Genomic DNA, 13,342 nt, shown 5'->3' on the forward strand with positions numbered 1-13,342 from the left:
CTATACACTCTAATAGCTTCCAACAATGCTTCCTTACTATCAAACATCATATCCTTCTCCAAATCCCCTTCTTCGATGTAAGTGGTATCATAAGCCCAGGTCCTCCAAGAGTTGTCCTCCATGTACGCATCTAGAGGTGAACATAGGGCATAAGATGTAGGAGTAACGATTGTAGGAATATTGCCTAGGGTCATGTTTGTTAGGGCATCCTCATCCACATCCACATCATCCTAAGAAGGATCGTCAACAAGCTCATTGCTCTCATTACCATCATCCCATGGTCCTAGCTCCTTACTTTCTCCTAAGTTAAACATTGAATCAATTGAAACTTGATTCGGAGGGGGTTGAGAAGGAGTACAAGATGGGGAAGGAACAAATTAAGTTGATATAGGCATAGGCGTAAGAGTAGGATTAGACGCAAATACATTCCCTAAGGGTACTTCTTCTACGTATAACTCCAAAGAGGGAATTTAGGTACACTTTGAATGCTCCCACATAGCATCTATAGCCTCATCATCCTCAACTGGAAAGGCTTGCAATTGTACACTCATGTCATATTTAAAACTTATATTAACGGTACTTCTAGTGGAGTCAATATAATCTTAGAACATATTAAACATTTAAACTCATTCAAATCCATGTTCGAGTTGCATACAAATAATCTACATCTATCCCCAACATAATGAACATTCCACTACTTTCTCGAATGGAACCATTCCAAAAACATAGTATCGTCACACGAAATGATGCCATTTCTTCATGAATACAAACAAAATCAACAACATCATCAACTTCATGCCAATACAAGTAGATTATCTTCATTTGATTATAAGCTTTTTGATATATAAAGTAATAAAGTCATTTATAGTAATAAAATAATAATAAATAATAAATAATATTTCTAACATATAATGTAACTAAATCAATTAATAAATAACAACGTTAAAATTTCTAATAATATTTAATGTATATAAAATTCAACTAATAAATCAATTAATAAGTTCATAAATAATATTTCTAGTAACAACATAAAAATTTCTAATAATATATAATGTACATAAAATTCAACTAATTCAATATGCTCATCAACAACAATACTTCAAAAAACAACAAAATAAAGCTATTAAAAAAATTCAACATTACCTTGATAAGTTGTGGATGACTTAGAAGAGTGTTGATTTTAGAACCACTGATCTACATTTGAGTAAATAAAAAAACTTCATTAAAACCCTAAAAAACGAAATAAAAACTCAAAAAAAACGCATAAAAGTTTACCTTTGTGCAAGCTAGAGTATCCCAGACTAAATTTAAAGTGCTAAATTGGAAGAAGAATATAAAAATTGATAGATCAAAGTTAGTCTAAGAGTAGTTTTTGAAATTGGGAATGTCGACTTTTAGGGCTTAGGGTTTTAAATTTTCAGTAAATGAGATATCTATTACTGAAATGGGAAAGGAAGACATAAGCTTTGGTATTTAGGGAGATAGCTGTTCGCAGTTACTAACTGCGAATAAGTGATTTGGTCAAGAAAAGTCAACATCCATGTTCGCAGTTAGTAAGTGCGAATTGCTTCTTTGACTTTTCTTCGAATCAAACCACTTGTTCGCAGTTAGAAAGTATACATTTAAGTTTTGAATTAGGCACTTATATTCAAAAATAAGTTCATTCAATTTTTATTTTATATTTTTTTGATAATTAATCTTATATATTTCAAATTTTGAGGTTTAAGAGCATGTACTACTCCAATATGGACCAAAAACTTGCCCAACTTAAGGTCATGAGGCCGCTAGGACAAAGGGAAAAGGTTTTTTTTTTTATCTCTTTCATCTTCCTTCCTTCATCAATCACCATTAAAGCCTTTATAATTTTCAAGCATTAAAATCACGCATTTCACATTCCATAACCTCTAAATCAAGGACTATAAATAAAGAAGTGAAGAATAAATCTTCAGTCCACAAACTTTATACCACACGTGAGCAAGGAGGAACGAGGGGTAGAAATTGCATCAACTTTCATCCTAATTCCTTCACATAATTCTTATTCTAGTGTCTTTTAATTGTAAGTACTTCTATCATAAGAATTTTGTTATTATTTAAGCATGAATTATTATAATGAGTTGCCAATAAATCTGACAATATGTTTATAATATTATTTCATGTATATTTTCTATCATGATAATTGGAAGATAAGATAGTTGAAGTAACCCTTGCCAGCACCTTATACCTGATAAAATACTAATCTACTTATATTTGTTTGGTCCTATATCAATGGCTAACTGATTGTCACAATTGTGAGTAATTGGTTTCAAAATCTAAGATGTAATCATTCTGGCAGCATGCCATTTTAAGTTGCTTTCGCAATCGAAGAAGCCATGACCCTAGCTTTAGAGCTGGATGTAAATATTGTGCCTTGTTTCTTAGAGTTTCCAAGCATAGTGAGAAAAGGCTTGTACAATGATCTTATCCACAGCTCTAAGAAAAATTCCTTTACGACATGTAGTAGCAACTTGAGATATAGTATGTTGAAGTGCTTTCCAATGTGAGTCTCTTGGTGTATGCATAAATTGGCTTAAGGTTTGGACTGTATAAGATCCAGAAGTTAAGCTTCCCCACTATACTTCTATATGAAGTGGGGTCCTCTAATAATATTTCTTTAGCACAAAGTTTTAAATGGAAATGAATTGGTGTTAAAGCCTTTTTACTGCCATTGTAAGAGCTTTCACCTAGTAAATCTTTAGTAAACTTATTTTGTGAAAGAACTATCCCGTTGGAAACATTAATCACCTCTATCCCAAGGAAAAATGTAATTTTCCCTAGTCCATTTTGCTAAAACAATCTCAAGCAGTCAGGGTTTGTTTTGAATCTCATAATTTCATCATTATCATGTTCTGTTAGGATCACATCATTAACATATAAAATAGTCATGCTTGTACCTTGCTTTCTAACAAAAAAAGAATAATCATTTTTGGATTGTGAATAACCTTGACTAATTGATTCTTGTGCTAATTTTGTAAACAATTGTGTTGAGGCTTGTTATAATCCATACAATAATATAGTTGTTCCACACACTTTGTTACTAAAGTTGGAATACCCTTGGGGCTGTTGCATATAAACTTCCTTTATAAGTTCCCCATGCAAAAAGACATTATTTATTTACATCTAATGACTTAAACTTCATCCTTTACTTTTTCCTACAACAATCGAACAACTGATAGCAATAGCTACAACGATAGCGATTATGTCTTATCATAGTCAATCCCAAACTTTTAGATGTAGCCTTTTGAAACCGACCTTGCTTGATACCTATCTAATGTTCCATTAGATTTGAGGTTTACTTTAAAAATCTATTTACACCCCATAACCTTTTTACCTATAGGTTATGATATAGGAAACAACCTTTCGTCCAGATTTTTTTAGTGCATCTAGTTGTTTATCCATTGTCTCTTTCCATAATGGATTTTTGATGGCCTCTTTAAAATTTCTTGGCTAATCATTTACATTCTGTAATCCATGTGTATTGTTTGAACCAAGCTAAAGCCTTGTATTCTACAAATGTACACCGATGACTTGTAAACTTATAGTAATAATCCATAAGATGAGCATGAGGTTACTAATTCTTTGGGTTTTCCTTGGATTATGGTTAGATGTAGATTGCCTATGTTATTTGATTGAGCATACCCTCTTGCATCAGGTATGTTATTCTAAATTTTCTATTTATATCAGGATTAATGATGTGACTATATATCATTAATAGTAATAGTTAACTTATGAAAGGAATTGAAATATTGCACTTGGTGACTAAATTGTTAGGAAGATTCCAACTCATTCTTATTAGAGCAGATCATTACATTGATTATCTGCTCTTGATGATCATAAATTCATAGAAAGATTTTAACTCATCCGTATTAGACTTTAATTATTGATAAGGAAAAGTCTATTACGAAAACCTACATCTTTAGACACAATTTCAACATTGGTTTCAATGTTGTATGTCTTTTATCCTTATTATTTGGGCAAGTAACAAATTATCCCCAAAGGTTTAAACCAAGGTCCAATTTTACACCAATCGTTTAAGATGAGCATTTTTGTTCAAATGGTTTGAACAAATGTGCAAATTAACGCCAAATGTGCAAATTAAGATGACCAGTGGTAACTTTTGTTTTTTGAACGACAGAGTGGTGGTATTGAAATTTTCAAGCGGTGCCCCGATGTGTTCACATGGTGGAAGTGTGGTGCTTATTCAAAGGGGGTGTTTGAACGGTGTGGTTTGATGGATGTTTGGGTGCGGTGGGGAAGGTGGCAGATTTATAAGTATTAAGTATTTTATAATGTATTTTTAAATTAGTGTATAATTCTTAAGGGTAAAATAATAATTTATCATTGCATTTGAATAAGTTTTTGTTTGATTAGATTAAATTACACGATTGATAAACCTTTGGGGCTAATTTGCACCATTGTAAACGTTAGAGGTTAATTTGCACGTTGGTTGAGACCTGTGGGGTTGATTTGCTATATTTCCCCTTTCTTATTGGATGAATAACCTAGAATTCCCTTGGTAAAAACTTGTGCCTCCCTTGTTTCAAGATACTCACAAAATATAAGCATCCAAACCAATGTCACGTGATTCACTTATCTTCTTGCGAATTGTGATTTGAAAAAAGTGAATTGTGGTCGGTTTTGGGCTATTCTTGGGCAAATTTAAGCGAATTGCGAATTCAAGAAGCGAATTAGTTAGCGAATTATGTTACACTGATCCAAACACATGAAATTTTCTATTGCGCTATCTCATTCAAAACTGCCAAAGACATCCAATTTATCAAGTGTACAACACACTGAATGCAATCTGCCCCAAATCTCATGAGAAGATTGGATTGATTTAAAAATCTTGAATGCAATCTCCCCATTCTATTCGGGTGTATTTGTACACCTTGATTCTCGTTGTATGCCATGTGAAACATACATTGTAAAGCTTCTCCTTTAGTGTATTCATTTGCATTGTCTATCCTAACACATTTTCCTTAAGAGACAAATGATTTTCAACAAGATATACAAATTGAGCAAAGACTTTTGGAAATTCATATTTATTCTTTACTAGAAATATCCATGACATTCTACTAAAATTATCCACAATAGTTATGCACATTGTAAAATGCAAATTCGATAAGTATCCAAAAGTGGAGCAGCTCAAGAGGCCACTTTGTCTTACTATATGATGGAGGACATGTAGTTCTCTTTTATTTTACTAAAGGACAATTGGTACAAAATATTTTCTTCTTGACTAACCTGTCTTCTAAATCTGAATACAAGATTTCATTCTTTGTATCGGTAGATGCCCCTTTTTAAAATGTCACAATTTGGTTTTATTGAGAAGTGAATAATTACTTCTTGAATCTAATTAGTTACACTAAAAAGATTTCTTGTAAAAACAATTGTATCATCATACTTCACTTGTTCTTGAATGACATATAGTCCATTCTTTTCCTTATCAAGATGCCAGAGCTTTTTCATCTATGTTTCTTGAACAAAACACCCCGTAGTAGTAAAATTTACTTTTCAATTGAAGTTTGCTACAATTTGTTTTGATAAATCTTGCTATATATGAATCGTGGAACTAACATGACATTATGCAAGGTTACTCTAATTTTGTAACACAATAGTCCCTTTATATTTTGATCATAATTTTACTGCCACTAGGAATGGTCACAACATGATTTTCTGTTTCAGCTAGTTCATAGTTAACAAATCTATGAAAAATCATGACACATGTGGTCATAGGCTCCACTTTCTATGATCCAAACATTAGTTTTAAAGGCTGTTAGGTAGAAAATACGACCAATGTTTGCATAAGTTGTGCTTGTCTTTTAATCTTGTTTATTTAACCATCTCTGTATTGGTCTTGTGTAAAGTTTGCATTCACATGACTCACTTAGTTAATACTAACAGTCTAACACACAATAAATACAGATGGTATGAGTAGGCTAACAAGTATACTTCAATGCAGCAGTTAGAAGCCGCTTCTTGTCTTCTTAACTCTACTGCCTGGATGTGCACACCTTTGATTCTTGCTAAATCCTCTGCATCATGTGTGCTCTCCCTTATCTGCTGTTGTCACCTTTGTTACCTTTTGTTGCAGAAGTGTAAGACTCCTACATACAGATTACTTCAAGGTGTCTGATCATCACTATTCTTAACAGAACAGCATGTGGGCTGGCTGAGTAACTCGACTACTATTCTTGTGTGTTATGTTAGATAATACAACATTAATAGAATTTTTAATCAAATGATCCGGACCTAGATTACCCTACCAACGAGATTAAGGAGTTTTTATTGGCATGTTATTGGGCTAGCGCAAGATGATTCCCGAGTGCAATGATTCCCAAAATCACTTGGGAGCATTAGTTCACGTGTTAGGGATTCCTACAATGTAACACCCCGGCCCCTCGGACCGCTGATGACTACTCTTGGAGACTGTAGACTAGCCCCACAAACCAACACAAGTCTTTCCAGCGCACTTTGGCCTCACTCGTGCGCACCCGGGAAAACTTCCCAGGAGGTCACCCATCCTAAGATTGCTCCCCACCAAGCACGCTTAACTGTGGAGTTCTTAACAAATGGGCTCCCATGAAAAGAAGATGCACCTTGTTTATATGAGTAGTCTATCATTGCCTTTTCAAACTAAACTTGGGGTATTACACTCACACCCACTTAAGAATACAACGTCCTCGTTGGACCGTAACTTCAGGATCTTTTCCCCCGCTAGGCGCACTGAACACTATCAGCCACGGTCGCAGGGTTGCTCTGATACCATTTGTAACACCCCGGCCCCTCAGACCGCTGATGACTACTCTTGGAGACTGTAGACTAGCCCCACAAACCAACACAAGTCTTTCCAGCGCACTTTGGCCTCACTCGTGCGCACCCGGGAAAACTTCCCAGGAGGTCACCCATCCTAAGATTGCTCCCCACCAAGCACGCTTAACTGTGGAGTTCTTAACAAATGGGCTCCCATGAAAAGAAGATGCACCTTGTTTATATGAGTAGTCTATCATTCCTTTTTCAAACTAAACTTGGGGTATTACATACAATGCCTTTCAGACTTGCCCCATATTATTGGGTGTGAGGTTCACTTTTGTAGCCTGATGTTTCACACTCACAAAAGTAGTGGCAGTACAACTATTGGTGCTTGAAGTAGGAAATGAGAGTATTGTTCAGGCCAACTAAGCTTTCATAACCAACTACTATGACCATAATACTGAAGGTCATCAGTTAGAATTTCTTGAAGCATCCTATCCAACCATCCATGGAAGCCTTTTTAGAGCTGTTCTGAAAAAGGGTAGAGGAAGATAAATCTAGAGCTAGGTGGCCCTGACACATTGAAGTTTCATGGTGTCAGGAAATATTAGGAACTATGAAGTAATGCAATGTTATGTGTCGCGTATTCATTAACTTTCATCTTCTAAAGTTTAAAAGATCAAGGAGTCACTGTTGTTTTCATATGCTTCTTATTTCAATTTATTTTACAACCTCCCCAGGACTGCAAATTAAATGGTATATTTAATTCTAATATTATGTGTGTTGTGTGTCATTTGGTTCTTTAGGGATAACATTGCTATTTCTGCAGGCAACTTTTTAAATCAATTCCATGGCGATTGCAGTGGGTTTGAGTCCTAGGCTCGTAAGTTATGGGTTTAGCCCTAATCCAAAGATCTTATATGGAAGATTTGATTCCATTGCTTCACTACTAGCTGGACGACTCCGTCCTATCCGAGCCGTGCAAGATGGCACAGGCCCTCGAAGATTAGTAGACATTATTCGCACTATACCTGATTTGTCAAGAAACTATTTCGAGAAACCTTCTCGAAGGGCGCTCTTTGGAGGAATCGCCTTATTAGGTGGATTTTATGTTGCACAAACAATTTCTTTGTCCTTTGGAGCTTTGGTGTAAATGATGTTATTGCTGCAGTATTATGTGTGCTCCTCACGGAATATGCAACCAAATTCTATTATAATCGATCCAAGGTAACATTTCCAATTGCCCTTCTCAACAATTTTAAGATGGGATTCACATATGGTCTATTTATCAATGCTTTCAAACTCGCTAGTTGAATCGGCTTCAAAGGTTTGGCTATACTTTGTTGTAGATATGTCTAGATATTACGTTCCTTGTAAATGCAATTCTTAGATCCTGTAACATGCAGGATGCAGCTTTGACTACATGATGTTTGTTACCTTACCAGCCTTAAATTTCTCTGTTCAAACAATTGAGCCATCTACTTCTTTTATTCACTTGTGCTTGTATGGTTGTAGTATCATCTTATTCTCCCACTTTTTTATGGGTAATTCTTAGTCCTTTGAAGGAACCTTTGGAGTTCCATAAATTTGTATGCAACATGTTCTAATCAATAAACCGCCAGTTTTTGTAATATAGTAAGTCAATCGTCTCATTGTCTCAAGGAACTCAAGGCACATAACTTGGGCGCCCTAAAGCACTAGCCTAATTGTATCTTCTCGCGTAACTCGATCAAGGCCCTAGCCATCAAAACTAGCCCGGCTGAATACCTTCTTACTTGGTCTCCCAGAATATTAGCGACCCAAAAAAAAAGAAACTGTAGAATAGAATGCAATACCACTATACAAGGTATAGTTATTGTCAATAGCTAGTGCTCCAAGTACAACGAATGCATAAAATACATTTCAACCCCATTAATCGTCATCATTATTAACCTAATATAACGTTGAAAATAGGGTTTGGGTGATGGAAGATAATGAACAATTCATATTCATATCCCCTTTAAAGAGACGGTTTGAGGGATGTGGTTAATTTTACCTCTAAAAATGAGAGTCCTGCATAGAGAGACATAAGAGTAAAACTACTTGTAGAAAAATAATGGCTAAAACTAGGGCTAAAACAGTGTCATAAATAAGTTGAGTAAATAAAATAAACAAAAAGGGCTGGATGAAAAACAGCTAGACACTAGGGTATGAAAGACAACTAAAGAAACTATTATTATTAGTCTAAAATATGAATTTGGAGTCTCCAATTCTGGATAACAGACCCTAAATACTTGAACTTAGTCGTACGATTAATAATATCTTCTCCAATTGTCACCTCTAGATCATCAGCTTGCTCTATACCACTAAAATTGCATCTCAAATATTCAGTTTTTGTACGAGTTATGCGCAGCCTTTTCCCTTTTATAACTGCCATCAATTCTTCTAATTTAGTCTTAGCCTCTTCGCTAGTTTAAGCGACTAGCACTATTTCTTTAACGAATAGCATGCACCACGACATAATTTCCCATATATACGTTTTCATATTATATTATTTAGATTCTAAACACTCCAAGGGAATCATGTCCTTTGACCAAGGACGAAATCGATGAAAAAAGGACAAAATTGTCGTAGGGTAAAGTGATTAGTTTATATTTTTGCCTTTTGTGTGTGTGTGTGTGTATATATATAATAATAGGAAGGGATTTAAAAATAAGAAGGATACAAAGGAATTTCATCCGTCAGATCTTAGATCAAGGGTCCATCTTGCAAGCAGTTCAGAACAAAATAAATTCTGATGTTTTCTTAATTAATATATGATAGTTTTTGTTTAAACATGTGTTACTTGAAATTGTGATGTTTTCTAAATAAATATGTGATGCTTTCTTCATAAACATGTGTTACTACATCTTTTGCTAAGACAACTTTTTTTTTCCCGAAAAAGTGAGGGTTTGGTTTCCAAAATATGGCCCAATGGGCGGGTTTGGGCAGAAAATAAGTGGTCCGAATTTTTTTGGGACGGGTTTGGGATTGACATTTGGCCCGCGGGTCGGCCCGGCACGGCCCGAAAAAAAGAAAAAAGAATTATTAATATTCTTGCAATATTTTATTTGTTATGAAGTTTGATGTACTAATTCAATTATTAATTTTCTTAATTATATGTAATGAAAATTACAAAAGTTATATATTAATAATCTTTGCAATTAAATGATTCAAACAAGACATCACTTAATTATATTTCAATTTATAAATAAAAAAAATTAAACAAAAATTAAGAGTAAAAAATTAATAATGACATTTTTCTAAGTTGCAATTAATTTGAAAAGGAAAAGATAATATTTTAATTTTAGTTTTATTATATGATACAATTAAATAATATATAAAATAGGCCCGCCAAAAAGACCGCAAGCCCGCATATTACGGGTTTGGGCAGGAACTTTTAGGCCCGCACTTTGGCCCGGCCCGCATCAATGGGCAGTTTTTCTCACTCGGCCCGGCCCGGCCCGGTGTTTGATAACCTCTAATATATATACATATATATATATATATATATATATATATATATATATATATATATATATATATATATATGTATATATATATATATATATATATATATATATATATATATATATATATGTATATATATATATATATATATATATATATATATATATATATATATATATATATGTATGTATGTATATATGTATGTATATATATATATATATATGTATGTATATATGTATATATATATATATATATATATATATATATATATATATATATATATATATATATATATATATATATATATATATATATATATATATATATATATATATGTATATATATATATATATATGTATATATATATATATATATATATATATATATATATATATATATATATATATATATATGTATATATATATATATATATATATATATATATATATATATATATATATGTATATATATATATATATATATATATATATATATATGTATATATATATATATATATATATATATATATATATGTATATATATATATATATATATATATATATATATATATATATGTATATATATATATATATGTAGCGAGAAGTTCAGGTGAAAATCATCCATATATGAGAACCGTGAAAACCATAAAAAGGTGTTACTTTTTATATAAAAAGGTGTTACTTTTTTCAGAAAAAACGTGTTACTTTGGATTTGTAATATTTTTCCAGACTGTTACAGTTTTTTGGTAAAAACTGCCAGATTTTTTAAAAAATAAAAGTAACACAGTTTTTACGTGAAAGTAGCACATTTACTGTAAAAAGGTAACACATTTTTTGGTTCTCACGGTTCGCACAGAACCTTGGTTTTCACCTGAACGCGACCCTATATATCACTAGTGGAAAAAAACGTATTTGCTGCTTCTTATTTGCTGCGGTTTTAGTATATACGCAGCAATAAATAGGAAAAATAATTGGAATAAAAAAAAAAAACCACTAATTGCTGCGGTTTTGATGAATGACCGGAGCAAATAACCTTGAGCAGCTTTAATTGCTGCGGTTCCTTACATGACCGCAGCAAATACCTCTTCATAATTTCCTTAATTGCTCCGGTTTTACTCTAACCGCAGCAAATACACCTTCAAAATTACATAATTGCTCCGGTTTCCTTTTGAACCGCAGCAAATGACCTTTGGAATTTTAATAGAAAACCCGCCATTATCATCAGTTTCTTTTTCACAATAAACCCTTCACAAAACCCTTCATACAAAACGATTAAACTGCCTTTGTTCTCTCAAACGAACCCATTGAAAACCCACTGCTGCTTTTCTCTCAATCAAACGTTTGCTTGTTCTACTGTACGTGTTGATCTTATTTTCATTCACAAACCCAGAACAAACGTTTGCTTGTTCTACTGTACGTGTTCATCTTCATTGTTCTACTGTGTTCACAAACGTTTGCTTGTTCCTTAATTGCTACTGTACGTCATTCACAAACCCAGAAATCAAAAGTTTGCTTGTTCTACTGTGTTCACAAACGTTTGCTTGTTTCGTGCATTTGCTTGTTCTACTGTGTGCGCATTCTTCAAAACCGTTGTTTGAAACCAAAGGCATTTGCTTGTTCATCTTCAAAACTCACGAATTAAGGTATTATTTCTCTTTTTAATTTCAATAAGCATTGAAATATCTCATTGTTGCTTCTGTTCTTGTTGCTGGTCGCATTTGCTTTGTTCAATGTATTAGTTCAATGTAACAGTTATTATTTTATTGATTAGATTATATATTAGTTCAATGTAACAGTTATTATTTCATTTGCTTGTTCTTGTTTGAAATATCTTCATTTGCTGGTCAATTGTGATTGTTTTACACTTATTATTTCATTGATTAGATTATATATTAGTTCAATGTAACAGTGACCATGGCCCTCTTTTCACATTTGCTTTATCACAACAAGGTGCTCTTCCCATTTTTATTACACTAACAAACAACCCCTTAATTATTAAACAACAGGATTTTTATTTGGTTTTGGGGTTTTTATAAATGTAACAGTGACCCTTGACTTAATATGACTTTGGTTTTTTTTTTTTTTTTTTTTTTTTATAATAAATTAATAAATATTTTTTATTGAATACAATATACAATAAATTTAAAAGTTGTAGTTGTGTATTATTGGTGTTTGTTTGTTTACTTTTCCCTTGGTATATACTTTAAAGGATAAACCTAGTCAAACAATTTTACCACATGGATTGATCACTTTTTTTTCTTGTTATAAAAGGCCTACCTAAGAATACGAACTAAGGGAAGTGTGGAGGTTGCTTTTTGTCACTCATACAACTATCAAATTTTGAATTCATTAGAAGTTAAGTTGCGATTTTTAAGTGTTTTGAAGCGTTTTTGTCAATTTCGCGCGTAAAGTACTCAAACTTGGTTTTGATGCGAAACCGGGGCTGATTAAGGCCTTGGTTATGCAAGGATTAATGTTGTGCGTAAGCTTTGATTAATGACACAGTCAAAAACTACAAATGATCATGAAAAGAACACGAAACAACCACAAACACTTAAACAAAATTCTGATCTAGCAAACTGTCGACCAGCCCTCCTTCGGCTCAGCTTCTAGGAGTCCACGGGGATTGTTAGAATGGTTTTAGGACCTTGATAGCTAGATCCAAGTACCAAGATTCCATTTCCACTTTAGCCTAGGTCCTGGATGCATAGGTTTGGTCTCCACGTGTCGTGCAAGGTGGTCTGGTCACTAGTTTGATGCTGTCAATTTCGCGTTTTTATTTGTCAATTTCGCGCGTTAAGTACTCAAACATGGTTTGTTATGCACGAAACTTGGCACACAACACTATTTGGCATATATTATTGTGTTGCAATGGTTAGAATTGATAATAATAGTCATATGCTAGAAATTAGAAGTTAAGTTGCGATTTTTAAGTGTTTTGAAGCGTTTTTGTCAATTTCGCGCGTTAAGTACTCAAACATGGTTTGTTATTCACGAAACTTGGCACACAACACTATTTGGCATATATTATTGTGTTGCAATGGTTAGAATTGATAATAATAGTC

General features: G+C 33.1%; 1 protein-coding gene across 1 annotated transcript; it reads left to right on the top strand.

Annotated features, from left to right (window-relative positions):
• The first annotated feature begins 7,639 nt into the window (after positions 1-7,639).
• LOC130825465 (uncharacterized protein ycf20-like) lies at positions 7,640-8,103 on the top strand. The gene is given in 2 exon segments (XM_057690709.1): positions 7,640-7,931; positions 7,934-8,103. Coding segments are annotated over 2 exon segments (462 nt in total).
• Positions 8,104-13,342: the final 5,239 nt, after the last annotated feature.

The sequence above is a fragment of the Amaranthus tricolor genome, chromosome 10, assembly GCF_026212465.1.
Source record: "Amaranthus tricolor cultivar Red isolate AtriRed21 chromosome 10, ASM2621246v1, whole genome shotgun sequence".
Lineage (NCBI taxonomy): Eukaryota > Viridiplantae > Streptophyta > Magnoliopsida > Caryophyllales > Amaranthaceae > Amaranthus > Amaranthus tricolor.